The sequence below is a fragment of the Sceloporus occidentalis genome, unplaced genomic scaffold, assembly GCF_023333645.1.
Source record: "Sceloporus occidentalis isolate IW3139 unplaced genomic scaffold, rSceOcc1.0.p SCAF_1, whole genome shotgun sequence".
Lineage (NCBI taxonomy): Eukaryota > Metazoa > Chordata > Lepidosauria > Squamata > Phrynosomatidae > Sceloporus > Sceloporus occidentalis.
This window is the reverse complement of record NW_028316981.1, coordinates 48,049,299-48,064,795: the sequence shown is the minus strand read 5'-3', so window position 1 is coordinate 48,064,795 and position 15,497 is coordinate 48,049,299. Positions and strand designations below refer to the sequence as shown.

The 15,497-nt window shown below is 40.3% G+C and overlaps 1 protein-coding gene across 5 annotated transcripts in view; it reads left to right on the top strand.

The window, feature by feature from the left end:
* The window catches only part of RAD18 (RAD18 E3 ubiquitin protein ligase), a 185,405-nt gene extending 170,320 nt beyond the window's left edge, over positions 1-15,085 (top strand). For 2 of the 5 annotated variants that reach the window (XM_089520335.1, XM_089520324.1), the window contains one exon: positions 13,351-15,085. In XM_089520335.1, coding sequence (XP_089376461.1) covers positions 13,351-13,444 — 94 coding nt within the window. In that variant the 3' untranslated portion in view covers positions 13,445-15,085. Of the gene's footprint in view, positions 1-10,656; positions 10,729-13,350 lie in introns of those variants that run through there. The other 3 variants (XM_089520343.1, XM_089520353.1, XM_089520361.1) reach the window with 3 other exon arrangements.
* Positions 15,086-15,497: the final 412 nt, after the last annotated feature.

Here is a 15,497-nt window from a genome sequence, read left to right as displayed (position 1 = left end):
AATCTTCGTTTGCGAAGGAAAGCCAGATAACACAACCACAACCAGCCTAATTGTAACTGAATAGGCTTTTGCTAAGGTAGGTATTTGTTTTGGTCACCTGACTTACAGAAATACTCCTTAACAAACAGAGATCATTACTAAAACATTTTGATCAACTCTTTGTCTCCATAGAATGTATGGTTCCTTTAATTGTGCTTCAACATTATTATTTTTGTTTATTTTTATTGCATGTGTTTTTATTTTATCAGTTTTTACATTTAACTATTTTTATCTTCTTGTTATTGTCTAGTGTCTCTGTCCCAGTAGAAAGGCAGGATGTAAGGCAAATGATCTTTTTCTTTTAATCTGTGTATGCCTCAGGCATATATCTATGGCTACCAGTAAACATTTCTAGTTTTTCAAGAAAAGCATTGAAAATGGCACCTAGAGCTCTTACATTTGCTTTGTTCGCATTTCCTGGGCCACTTTGCCTTCCCCTTTTTATTAGATGGCTAATGTAAGTGCTCAGCTGAAATGTTAGTTTATTGCAATGATAGACATTTGGAGAATGAAGGACATTTCATTGGAAGGATAGAATTCCTCTGGGGGGCAGTGCTCTGATCCCCCATTCCTTGGTGACTCTAATATGACATTTTTAGGTACTGAAGGTAATTAGTTGTCAGTGGTAGTGGAAGAACAAGAAGAAAGCAGATTTTTCACCTGAAGAGCTGCCTTTTCACCCTGTGTTTTCCCTAAAAACAGCATTCCAGAATGTCTCAGTAAATCTGCCACTGTTTAGGTTCTCAGAAAGACCAGGTTCTCTTCTATAAAGGAATCCTGTAAATGGGCTTGGTACGCATGAATCTTAGGGATATGCTGAAGACTTCAAAATAGCATCAGTAAGCCATTGGCTGAAAAGTCCCAAGACAGATAATGTGATTAAAATGTGTTGTTCCACTTATTTCACTGGAAACTTGACTTCACATAGTATTTCAACATACAGTATAAAGAATAAAATTGTACTAAAACTAGCCATAACATTTAGCAAAACAAAATAATTCCAAGTTGTTTCAACCAAATGCCTTTCTGTGCTCTACAGAACAAGGTGGTTTACCTGGACAGGTTTCCCAAATATTTGTGATTGTAAATGTTACTTGTTTTCAGACTGTTTGAATGAGTTTGGGAGGGAGAAGTAAGGCCAGATAGATGGGCACAACTACACCCATTACTTGTATGTCTAAAAACAATATGATGTTGATAGCAGGGGACTGGACCAATGAAAAAGATGCATGGGGACACTCTTTTTCTTCTCTCTCCTTTCCACACACATGGACACTTAATTTTAACCCCAGCCCCATCCTCTCAAAGATCCTAATGCAATCAAACAGCAGTATGGAAACAGCAGTCTAAGTTATATCAGGATTTGGGGGCTGGAAGAGTATATCCACCTGCCTTTTATAGCTGAGGATCCTGTGGCCATTGGGATTCTGTTAGACTACAATTCCCATTGTTCTTGACCATTGGCCATGTTAGAGCTGCTGGAATTTGGACAGCCGTTAAGGTCTGGAGACCCACAGGTCACCCATCCATGTTGTGTAGTGAATTAAATAACTACAGAACTACAAAACAAAACAAAAAAAACCATCCAGAAAGTTTGAATCTGTTGGTGCTGATTTACCCACAGTGTCTTAGGTATACTTGATAGTTCTTTTTGTTAGACTAACTTTGACATACTTTGATTTCACACTGTTGTAAATTTCAAGTCAAAATATGACAATGAATTTAAATGCACAAAGTATCTTGATGTTCCAGGTCATACAACTTGTAGCCAAGTGAATCAAATGCAGGGGGGAGGTCCGCAGCGATCTCTATCTGCCTTGTGCATTTAAGCACAAACAAGATTTTTATTTCAGGGAGAGGGGGTACATTCCTTTGTAAAATTTAAAATCCCAAAGAAAACAATAGTTGGAAATGTATTCTCCTTGCTAGTAAATAACTATGACTCACAAAACAAAGAGGAATGTAATATAATATAATAAAAATTATTCAGGCTTTGAAAAAAATCATCTGAAGCAAGAGTTCAACCACAAATGCTCTGATATGTTTAATGTTTCAAAGGCTGAGCCCTACTTTCTAGGCCAATAATGCTTAAAATTCTACCATCTGAAAAAACATGATTTCAGCCAAGACCTTATAATTATGTTTATTTAGACGATAACCCTGCATTTTAGAGGACAACGGTAGTTCTCTCTCTCTCTCTCTCTCTCTCTCTCTCTGTGTGTGTGTGTGTGTGTGTCTTTGTGCATGCATAGACAAGTTTGCCCATTTGCTTTATAAGATTCTTTCGTGCTTCTTTCCTCCCAAAACACCTATTTGCACAGCAGGATGTCTTAGAATCATGAATTTATCTTTCTGTGGTTATTTCTGGATAGCATAATAATTGCTTACTTTTTAAAAAGTCCATCTCGTAGCATGTGTTTGCACTTAAAACAAGTTTCTAATTAAGGCCCAGTTAATTTCCATTTGGACAGCTGAGCTAGCAGCACATTACTTTGGCCCAGACCAAGAATCTCTGTTTAAAAAATGCTCAAGTTGTTTGCCCTTTAAAGCCTGCTTGGATAGGAAAAGTACCATATATACTATAAGTCAAGAAATTTATGGCCCAAAATTGACCCTAAAATCCTGAGTTGACTTATATATGGGTCAATAACTAGTACTGCTTAGAAAGGTCCTTAAACAAGCAGCCTGATGTCCCACTCTTGGTTCCTCGAGGCACATCTCTCTCTCTCTCTGTGTGTGTGTGTGTCCAATTTGCAAGCCTCTTCCCATTGCTTCCTTTTTCAATCTGATGTTAAAACCCCTCCTCCAGCACTTGGGAATTGGTGTTAGGTAGTTGGGAGAGGTCTGTAGAAGGGATGGAAGTGGTGTTTTCCCCTTTCCTTTTTTCATTATAGCCCCCTAAATTTTACTCTCAACTTATCCTCTGGTCATATCAAAATCCATGACTTTGACCCTGAAACATTCCCTTGACTTATACATGAGGTCGACTCGTACATGAGTATACAGTCTGCCCTTCTTATATATGGATTTTTTATACACGAATTGAAACATACATGGTTTGAAAATGTTCAAAAAAAGTATAAATTTCAAATATCAAACCTTGATTTTCCATTTTTTATAAGGGACACCATTTTGCTATGTCATATTTAATGGGACTTGAGCATCCACGGATTTTGTTATCCACGGGAGATCTTGGAACCAAACCCCAGCGTACAACAAGGGTCCACTGTATACACTATCACTCTTCATCACCATGTTGTTGTGAGTTCCTTGGTTAGGTAAAAGGGAGGGGTGACCTACCTTAAATATCTTTGGCAGGTTACAGACCGCCGAAAAGCGGCGGCCTGCACCCACCCCTTTCCCCGCCAGATCAGGGCCTCAGCGGCCAGAGCGGCAGCCGCTGAGGCTCCGACCCGCTGCTTTCCAGGCCGCGGGGAAGCAGCAAAAAGCCCCTTCCCTGCAGCCTGGAAAGGGGTGTCCTTGGGGCTTCAAGCCCCAAGGACACTCCGCGGCGGCGGGGAGGAGGAGAAAGGGGTCACTTGGCCCCTTTCTCCTCTGCGTCGCTGGGCGCAGCCATCTGAAGGCTGCGCCCAGCGACGCAAAGCCAGGAAGGAGCTCCTTCTTGCGCCACGTAAAGGGTGCTCTAAGCGCCCTCGCGCGGCGCAAGGATGTCACATCCGCGCCGCCTCATTTGGAGATGGCGCGGTCGTGACGTAATGGCGGCGGCCGTGTGGAACAGCCGCCACCATTTTGTGTGCGCTCCGTGCGTGCTAGGGTTGGGGGCGTCCGGAAAGCACGCCCCTTTCTAATTCTAGCACGCGCAGAGCGCGCACTTTTAGGCCCGTCTGTAACGGGCCTTTGTAAACATCAGGATACTTCAGAGACAAAAGTCTCATTCACTGTATGTCATCTTACCATTTAATGTTCCATATCATGGGAAGGCCTTCATATCCTACCACATTTGATTCAAGGAATCCTGCTTGGAACAATTCTGTTAAACAGATAATATTACTCATCTCATCTCTCTGCGTAATCAGAATTTGAAACAAACTTTGAAGTCCTCATTGATTCTGAGAGAGAAGCATCAACACTATGGTGAAAGAGGGGTGTAGAAACACAGACTTTCAGCAGCAGCCTGTTTGTAGTAAACAATGCAAAAAAGCTTGAGCTGGGGAAAAAATGAGATTCTTCTCCAGGTGATCCTGCTGTAGCTATGAGTGTCTGCCTACAATAGGCAAGGTAAAGATCAGCTGCCTTCAGAATCTCTGAATGAGCATGCATGAACAGGAAAACAGAGGGAAAGGTTAAGAGCAGATACACCTTCCTTACCAGCTAATCTCAACATATTAAAAAAGGATAGATCTATAAGTCTGGCTACCAAAGTGTAAATTGTAAGAAAAGTTGAGATTGGTGAAAAAAAGAAATTCATCCATAGATATATTTTGGAGGAAGCCTTCATTTCTAGAAGGTTCGAATTGTTTTTATTTACTCAAGCAAGGCTTACCTGACCTGGTTTCATTTCATATATGCATATCTTGAGGTCTGCTGAAACATGTTCAGGCTTCTCTTTTGTTTATATGTGGGAACCTGTTCCTATTCTTTCCATGTAATTTCAGCCTTTGGCACCAAGGTTTTTATTAAAGAAATAATGCTCAGGAACACATCTACTTCATTAACTGAGGTATACCTGTAAATGTGTTTGTGCGTGCAGTTTTTGTTCATTCTTTAGCCATTAGAATTTTGCTTAGTTGAGGTTCTGCATCACTGATGTTCATCTGTTTCTTCATGCTTAGAGGATCAAGAACATTATGTCTGCACTGAAGGAAGTTTTCATTTTTAATTGAAACTAGCGTCATACCCATTTTATGATTGGGAGGGATGAGATGACTTTGCACTGTTAACCCAGACACGTTTCCTATGTTCGGATGAGCTTTTTTTCCCCAGTGACTGGGGTTTTTGCCCTAACATGTCTTGAAAACTTACTTTCAAAAGTTTTTATACCCATTCCTATAGCCATTTTTGTTGATATTCTTCCTCATCTGGTTTTAGTTTGCTAGCTATTTGCTATATTAAAGCAGGTATTTTCTAAGGATGGCGTTTTGCTTAAATTATAATATTAGATTAATAATATCATTGACTCTACTGGCTGGGGATTCTGGGAGTTTTATTTTAAAAGGTAACTCTTCCAACATCCGATCTTTATTTTGTAGCCCTAGAAAGCCCTATAAATGACTGAAAGATGGGCAGGATGTAGGTGAATGGCATTAATAGTGAGAAACACTGATGGTAGAAAAGGAGTGCTTTTCTCCCTATTTAAACAAATAAGCAATATATACACGCCTTCAGTTGAACATTTGCATCACAGGTTTTAATTGTATATTTTTTGTAGCAAAACTTGATGCACACCTTGAGCTGTGGTTAGAGCTTAGCTTCCATTACTGTTTGTTTATTCCCCCCTTTTATTTGTTAGTTACATTTATATCGCACTTTCCAACAGTGAGCTCCAGTCAACATGCATTATACTCTTGTTAGTCCCCACTAGAGAAAGTCCACTGAATTAATGGATGTTAGGTAAGTGTTAAACAAGATCCTACTGATTTAGTGGATTTACTCCAGTGGGACCTAAGGATGACTATTCCTCCCTCACTTTATGCTCATAACAACCATGTAAGGTAAGTCACACTGAGAGAGACTACTGCCCTGAGGTCAGGCAGTGGGCTTCATTATAGCAAAAGGTGGAGTCTTGTGGGTTCTTTAAGTCAATGAATTCAGCTTTCAAGAAAGTGTTTTTTCCAGTGTACTGAAGGCTGAATGCCCTGTTTAAATAGTTTTTTAAAATAGCTTTACATAAAAGTGTTGTGAAAATTGGTCTATTCATAAACATAATATGCTAAGAAAAGTTGCCTCAGTTCAAACCTTTGATGACAGAGTAGAACGTTTGAATGTATCACAGTTCATCCTCTCCTGTCCAAATCTTTTGTTCTACAGCAGCCACTCTGAGATCAGTGACAGAGTGTCCTGGGAGAGTGAAATATTCTGACTCTGGTTTTTTTGTGTTGCCATTTTGGATGTCAGTTTACTTCCATTCATTCTCTCATGTAGAGATTGTTTTATTTGCCCTAGGTAGAATGCAGAAGTGCATTGCTGGCAGAGGATGGCACACATCACTTTGTATACCAAACATATATTTGATATATATAGCAAATATATCAAACTAGTAAGTGAATGTGAACCTAATTTTGTACGTGTCATTATCAGGAGCAGAAATGTCATCTGGCTTTGTAGTTTTGCCCTTGCCTTTGCATCCATGACATGCTGGCTGTTTCTGATGGGTTGCTGTTCAATTGATGGGGTGGCTGCCTGTAAGTGAGTACAGCTTGCCACCCAAGAGCTGTAAGAGGAAAATATTGTAATTAATGGGTTGTAGTTCACCTGAGGTCTGTCTGAGCAGTCATGGCTAGAACCTAGAGATAAGAAATAGTGTTCTATGGTTTTATCTCTTGGATCTATCATGTAGTTGATTGTTCCTGGATACCAGTCTTACCATGTCATTTTATTTATTTTTACACCACTGGTTGAATATTATACTTTGAAAAATGCTATCTGTTAAAGCCATGAGTTTTGAGTCTTCTGTGTAGGTTAATTATCAGAGCTTGCCTATAGACCAGGGAAAAATGTGGCTTACTGGCTACATGTAGACCCCCTTGAGCTTTCCAGGGCTATACACAGTATCGCTCCCAAGCGTCCTTTCCGGCCTGCTTCCAATAAACAACCCTGGTATGCAGAAGATCTCAGGGGAAGGAAGCAGGCTGTGCAACGACTAGAGCGTAACTGGCGAAGACATCAGCGCTTATCCGACAGGACACTCCTTCGCTCTCATTTGAAAGCTTACGGAGTGGCAATAGGTGCAGCGAAGAATTCGTTCTGTGCTGCACGTATTGCGTCCGCAGAGTCGCGTCCAGCAGAGCTGTTCAGGGTTGTGAGGGAGCTAACTCAGCTCCTTCCCTCCCTGAGCCCTATCTTGGAACCATCTAAAGCCTGCTGCGACGATTTTAACAACTTCTTTGCGGATAAAATCTCTCGGATAAGGACTGATCTTGACACCAGTATTTGTGCAGATCCTGCAGGAGAGGTGTCCGAAGCGTCCGTGGCCCCTGTTATACTGGATCACTTTGAGTTTGTTAGTACTGAGGAAGTGGACAAGATCCTTCGAAGTGTTAGGAGGACGACTTGCTCCCTTGATCCCTGTCCCTCATGGCTGACAGCTCAGGGGGGAGATGTGGTGCGACTTATGTTGCATCGCATAATTAACACATCTCTAAGTGAGGGTCAGTTTCCATCTAAATTAAAATTAGCCGTGGTCAAACCCCTGCTAAAGAAGCCCTCCTTAGACCCCCTGATTCATAATAACTATCGGCCCATCTCGCTGCTGCCTTTTTTGGGGAAGGTGATCGAGAGAGCAGTCGCTTTCCAGCTTCAATCGATCTTGGATGACACCGATTTTCTGGACCCATTTCAAACCGGCTTCCGGGCGGGCTATGGAGTTGAGACTGCCATGGTCGCCTTAGTTGATGACCTCCGTCTGGGCATGGACAGGGGGAGCGTGTCCCTGTTAGTGCTCTTGGACATCTCAGCGGCCTTCGATACCATCGATCATGGTATCCTTCTGGGACGCCTGAGGGAGTTGGGAATTGGGGGCACTGCTCTACAGTGGTTCCGTTCCTACCTCTCGGGCAGATCCCAGATGGTGGAGCTGGGGGACTGTCGCTCCGATAGCAGGGCCCTGACATCTGGTGTCCCTCAGGGAGCGATTTTGTCCCCTATGCTATTTAACATTTACATGAAGCCGCTGGGAGAGATCATCCGGAGACATGGGGCGCGGTGTTATCAGTACGCTGATGACACCCAGATAATTTTCTCTATGTCTCCGACTGATGCAGTAACTAAGGATGGCATCTCTCCTCTAGATGCCTGCTTGGCGTCGGTATGGGCTGGATGAGGGAGAACAAACTCAGTGTGAATCCAGGGAAAACGGAAGTACTGGTGATAGGTTCCCCGGCTTCGGGTGGTGAGATCTGTCACCCGGTCCTGAATGGGGTCACGCTCCCCCTGAAGGACTTGGTGCACAGCTTGGGAGTGCTCCTTGATTCGTCGCTCCAGCTGACTTCTCAGGTGGATGCGACGGTCAGGAGTGCTTGTTATCAGCTTCGGCTGATACGCCAGCTGCGTCCCTACCTGGACCGTAAGGACCTTGAATCTGTCGTACATGCTTTGGTAACCTCTCGATTGGATTTCTGCAATGCGCTCTACATGGGGCAACCCTTGTACCAAACCCGGAAGCTGCAATTGGTGCAGAACATGGCAGCTAGATTGGTCGCTGGTAGCTCCAGGTCGGACCATATAACACCTATTTTAAAAGACCTTCACTGGCTGCCTATCCGCTTCCGAGCTCAATACAAGGTGTTGGTTTTGACCTATAAAGCCCTAAATGGCTTGGGCCCAGGGTACTTGGAGGACCGCCTCTCCGCATATAATCCGCCCCGCACACTCAGAACTTCTGGGACTAAATTGTTGGAGGTCCCTAGGTCTAACCTTGTACGGACTTCACAGAGGGCTTTCGCCATCGCTGCCCCTTCATTCTGGAACAAGCTCCCTGTAGACCTTCGCTCCGCCGCCTCACTAGTTACTTTCAAGAAAAACTTGAAAACGTATCTATTTCGGCTGGCCTTCCCACCTTAGTTAGATGGTTTGTTTATTTCCCTGCCCTCTTTTTTCCCTTTCGACCTCGGATCGATGTCAATTATTCTCTCCTTCTCTTTGCCCTTGACATGTGTATTTTATTGATTTCCTGTTCCTGTTTTTGTTTTTTGCAGTAGTGTTCTTAACTTTTTATATTGAATTTTTATCCTGTTTGTAATGTTTTTAAATTTTGTAAGCCGCCTTGATCATATTTTGGAAAGGCAGGGTAAAAATAAAATTTATTATTATTATTATTATTATTATTATTATTATTATTATTGGCACAGTCCTCAATAATAATGGTAATAATAATAATAATAATAATAATAATAATAATAAATTAATTTCCTCCCTCTCCCTAAGGTTTGAGGCAGGGTACAACATGTTAAAATATTAAACGCAAAAAGAAAACACAAAATGGGGTGTCTATGTATGAAAAGCACTCATAATTGTGGCAGATATCTTCCAAAAGCAAGATGAATGGACAAAAGTAAGTGGCCACAAATGTAAGCCGGAAGTTACTTCTAGTTTTGTTTTTGGCTAACTTTGGTTGAGTGGGGGAGTGATCCAGTGTGGGGTGAAAATTGGTCCTCACACCTCTCTGCAGTTGCTCACACCTGCTACTTGATTCATTGAGACTAGAACTTAGATTTCTAAGCACTGTACCTCATAGGATCTGCTTCCCTGTACACTTTGAACAAAGGTTCACCTCTAGTAAGTCAGAAAGCAAAATGGATAATTGGACAGAAGGCTTACTTTTAAGTTCAAGTTTGGAGAAATTTTGTTGCTTGTTTGAATTATTGCTGTGCAGTTGAAGAACCAACCATGTGCTAATTGCTAGGAATTAGTGTCCACTAAAGAATCCAATCCTTGGATTATGTGTAGTTAGTGCTTTGTATGTTAATGTGATGTGATCCAGTCTGACATAGCTACGTGGGATGTTTTCATAACCTTCATCAGCAGGGTTGAGATGATGCATGAACCATGACATTGTATTCTTGAAAACTAGGTTGCAACCCCAATTTTAAGACTGCTTTTCAAGAATTTATGCCACATATTTCACAGGCATTTTCTTTTAGTATATCATCCTTAAAACTCTTTTTCTTTGAAAATTGATGCTTCTACCAGACCAGTAAGTAGGATTTTAGATTTCAGCACTGGTCCATTTGCTGTCTAAAAGCTTTGGTTTTGCATGTATAAAATGGAAATACTTAATGCCTGACTATTTTTATGAAAAACATGGACCACTTTTTGTAACAACGTGTTCTTATAAAATAATACTTAGCAGTGAGAGGTTGAATTTGAATATCCACCTTTGGCTCTAAAGCAAATGATACGGATGGAGTGAAAGCATGCACAGATAACATCAGTTGATAAATCTTAAGTGCTAATTTAAGTGCAATAAAACAGCTCTATTAGTAATTTACAGTCATTTTAGATAATTTAGCTTGGCATGTACTTATGAGATCTTGCAGGACCCACAGAATTACTGCACTGAATGAAAGAAATGAATTTAACATGTGTAGTTCTCATTTATTCTTTCTCACATATCATGTAGGTTTGCGTGTGTTCATGTTGCTTGACAACTTATGGCAACCCCATGAATTTCATAGGATTTTCTTAGGCAAAGAATACTGAGATAGTTTTGCCAGTTCCTTCCTCTGAAATATAGCCTACATCACCTGGTATTCATTTGTGGTCTCCCATCCCAATATTAACCAGGGCTGACCCTTCTTCACTTCCAAGATTAGATGGGATATGATGTCTTTAGGGTATCTAGGTCTTTTCCTATATTGCTTGTTCTAAAAAAAAAAAAATAGATAAAACTTTCTATGGAGGACTAAATTTGGTCGGTCCCAAATTGCTTTCTTCCCCCAGATGACAAAATTAGAGCACAAGGAGAAATACATCTAAGGAACACACTTTGGCTACAACCTAGAAAAGCAGTGGGTGAGTGATATGCAACATTGGCCTGACTGTTTATATGGATTCTCTTTTGGAGACTATAAAAGTACTGTAAGCAGACTGTACCTAGGTTGTTGTAATTTTGTCAAGATAACACTTAATCTTTGAAATTCCTCCTTGGCAATCAATACCCTTGTCATTTACAATATACACTCGACTATAAGTTGAGCTCATGTATAACATCAGAGCATGTTTTGTGGCCAAAAGTAAGGATTTCGGTATGACCCCTGGATAATTTGAGGGTAAAACTTAGGGGCATGTATCAAAGGATTTAAAGGGTGAAGCAAAGGAAAACATTGCCAAAGAACTTATAAATTTCAGCAGGCATAACTGTTTGTGCTTACTCTAAAGACTGGATGGATGTGAGAAGTCAGTGTTTCCAGTACAGACTGCTCTCTTACATTTTACCAGGAGGTAGTTCCTTCCTTTTTTTTTAAGAGTTAAAGTACAGTACTTACTATATATACTCAACTATAAATTGATCTCATGTATTAGTCGAGGGTAAGGTTTGGGGCCAAAGTTATGGATTTTGGTATGACCCGTGGATAAGTCGAGGGTAAAACGTTGAGGCTCCTAAGATCCATAGTGGCTCTTCAGTGTTTCCCTTGCAGTGGACAGAGGCTGTTTCTCTGCCTCAGCGAGAAAGCACCAAAGAGCTCTTTTTTTTTTTCTTGGAGTGGGGTTAAAGTCACAAGTGCCCTCTGCCACTTCAATCCTGCCAAGAAACCTACTTTTACAGTAGACTGTTCCTGGAATGGAAGCTCTTTACTGCTGACCAGTCCACAGTTGTCTGCAGCAGCCGGAGCTAAGGAAGAGGGAGGGAGATAAAGTGTGTGTTTGTATGTGTGTATGAGTGTGTGACTGAATCAGCTGTTGCTCCCATAGAAATAAAAATCACCTTGCACTCTCCCATAGAAATAAAAATAGGTTTGCACTCTCTTTGCTTCCAGCAGCCTATTCGCAGGCATGGAAGGAAAGTAGGGAGGAAGGGGTGTGTGTGTGTGTGTGTGTGTGTGTCACTGCATGAGCTGTCATCATCGGCATTACCATATTGACCTGTATATAAGCTGACCCAAAATTTTGTGGTCAGTTTTTGCGCATAAATTTCTCGATTTACAGACAAATATATATGGTACATTCACCTGTGGATAGGTTGACTCAGGTTTTTGGGGCCAAGTATTTGACTAACATTTTTAGATTTATACATGAGTGTAGACAGTAACTTTCCGACAATAGCCTTTACTTGTTTATGCTGTTCCTGCACTTTATATCTTGAAATCTGGAGGTTTTAACCCACACTGGAACTAAATGCAATTACCTTTTTGGACAAAGAAGAAATTCCTTTTGAAATTGAATATTGTGAGACATCACTGGTAAATTTATATAATATTGAAAGGGGAGACATTTCTTTGTAAAATCCTATATTCGTGCTTGTCCATCTCTGATCTTCATTAACATGATTAAGTAATATCTCTGCAACATTCCACATGTTTCTTACCCATACTGATATTTTAAAAAGATGAATACACCAGATCTTCTTTCCCCAATTCCTTTGTACTTTATTGCTTTAATATTTGAGCCATACATAACTTTGTCTGAACAGTAAAAAATAGAAAACAGCTGTGGGTGTTGATTTCTCTAAGTATGTATGTACAGTGGGACCTTGTTATCTGCTGGGGTTTGGTTCCAGGATCCCCTGTGAATAACAAAATCCATGGATGCTCAAGTCCCATTAAATACAGTGACAGAACAAAATGGTGTCCCTTATCTAAAATGGAAAATCATGGTTTGCTATCAGGAATTCATACTTTTTTTTAATATTTTCAAGCCATGGATGCTTGAATCCGTGTTTAAAAAATCCATGTATAAGGAGGGCTGACTGTAGTTTGATTTACATGGTTATAGGTATTTGAAAAGACACAGCATGTGGTTGGGGCACAAATTTACATCCCTTAATGCTACTTTGTAGAAATCCCTTTTTGTTTAACTTGTCTTCATCTTCCCAACCTTGTCCATTGTTGAAACAGTCAAAGGATAGCATAGTGGCCACGGGCCTTCATATTAGCCAGCACAGATCTCAAAAATGGTTGCATCGTAGCTTAGCTTCAACTCATTATTTCCATTATCCACTCACAACATGTGGTTTCTCTCTCACATTGGCATAGAACAATGCTTAAGACCTGCAACACCATATAATAAAGAAGTTGAATGTTCAAGGAAGGAGAACAAAATGATCTCTGTGGGCATTAGCCTTCCTGGTTTGGTCTTAAAATCAGAACTGGATGTCTTTCTGTAATGAATGCTAAACCCATGTAAGTGGCTTGATTTTTGTAATAAATGCCTGTGCTTCTAAATAGCCAAGCAGCAAGATTAGAGAATCTGAGTAGTTCCTTCTGACCTTTAGCTGGGTGAATATTGCCTTATTTTAATCAGTCTTTGCCCATATTGTAGGTGAGATAAACTGGCCAAAAATACCCCTTTATCGTCTCAGAGAACATGCTCTGTTTATGACTCATATCTCTTTAGATAATAACTATCTATTTCTGTTATGTTCAGCTTTTAATAATCAGTTTTCCCCTCTCTCCCTCCCCCCTCTCTTTCTTTCAGCAACAGTTTCGCAGAAATGAAAACCACCAAACAAAAATCACAGCATTCTAGAAGCAGCCCAGTCTTTCCCCAGAGTAAGCGGAGAAAAAACTAGCCAAAGTATTACATACTATATTGTATGATGGAAATTACTAAACTGCTTTTACTTCCTCAGAAGTCTCTGGTTTTAAGCAGTCCTGTTCAAAATGTATTTAGCTTAAAAAAAGTTTCATTGACAGCCATGAAAATTACTGTTAACTAAATGTGCCCTTATTATTTAAAGCTCTGAAACAGATGTATCTATGCTGCATAAAAAGGAAAAAATATTTCAATCATTTCCATTAGTTTCTGCACAATATAAGTGTCATTTTAGCTTTTAGCATGCATCAATCTAGATAGTCCTCACCCCACCTGCTTTTCACCTGTCTCTTTACCAACCACCACTCTTTATTGCTCACAGCAGTGTTGTTGGCTTGAGAAAATTAATTTATGCTGATAGCTTACTTACACTGTAGAAATAATGCACTTTGATAACCACTTTAAGTGCTGTAGCTCCAATCTATGGAATCCTGGGATAAGTCATTTTACGGGGTCTTTAGTCTTCTCTGCCAAGGAGTGTTTGTGTCTCAGAAAACTATATACCCAAGGTATTTTGTAGGATGGAGCCATGGCAGTTAAAGGGGAGTCAGATGCATCATTTCTACAATGTAGGTGTGCCCTTAGAAAGCCTTTATGTGTGGACCATTATTTTTCTTATACATATTCATAGAAGAGGCCCTATGCATAAAGAACTTTATGGGAGGGGAAAATATGGTTCAGTGTTTTTATGTAAAGATGGTGCCAACTTTGTAGACTTTTTACACCACTTGGAGTAAATAGCACTTTGAAAACACAACTACCTTGCTTTCTGATTTTTTCTTCTCCCCTAAACATGGCTTGACTTTCATGGTCTCAACAGCAAATAATGTATGTTCTTAGGGACAAGAATTAGTTAACAATGACAAATGAAATTAGCTCAGTGGCCTTGTTTTAAAACATTTGCCAGTCAGAGTTGTGTCCAGTTAGCCCAAAGATGGCAACTTAGAAGGGGAGGGCAGTGACCCCCAGACAATAGAGAAATATATTCTCTTATTGCCATCCCATTGTTGCTCGGTCCCCTTGAACTTTGCTCAGTCAACCAATAGTATCCCCAGACCTCCAAAGAGGTCACTGATGGCCATTTCACATTTTCATGCTTGGGGGAATAACCTATAAATTAGCCCTTGTCACCAACAGATCACCCCCATGGCAACCACAGCTCTAAAAATGCCACTCCTTTTAGAGCCAACAAAAAGCTGCCCTTGCTGTGGCGGTGGCGGCGTTTCTGCATTTCTTTGGCGCAGCGTGTATGAATGCTGTGCCAAAGGAGCGCTGTGACGTCCCCTGCCATGTGGTCAGGCACACAGCATGATGCCAACATAGAGGCGGAGTCGGGGAGTGTGGCATAAAGTCACCACACACACCACTCCACCTCAATACTGGTGTTTTTAGCTGGTCTGTTTTGCCCCTAAGTCACCCATTATTATTATTATTATTATTATTATTATTATTATTATTATTTCTTACAAATATCATCATGCAGTACAATAACATCCAAACAACTTCCTTTATCTTCAGTATATCATTACTCCAAGATAACTTTCTGTATCTTCACTATCTATTATGTAAAATGGTTGAATTTTCCACTTTTTAAAAAAAATTATTAAACAAATATACTTCCACCATGTAACATGCGTCTTGTGTGATTATTACCCTTTTCTATAATGTTGCCTTATGACATCAATTTCCATAGATAACTCCAGTCTCTGCATAACTTTATTATTTTATATCTCTCTATCTTCTCAAGGTTAAACAGTATTGTTTGTCCATTCTTGTTTTCTCATGAGGTTTTTATATGTTTGTTAACCTGTCCATTTCCATCATGTCATATATTTTTAACAACCCGTAACTCGTGGCTTTTTGCCTGCCCCAACAAATTTTCTAATCTCTCTATTCCATTCTTCTAATTTTTCAGATTTGAGATAATAGGAATGTTAGTAAATAAGTAATTCAGTTTGGGTAGTATTGCCATTTTAATAGCAGCAATTCTTCCGGAGAAGGACAAATTTAATTTTGACCATTTCAACAAT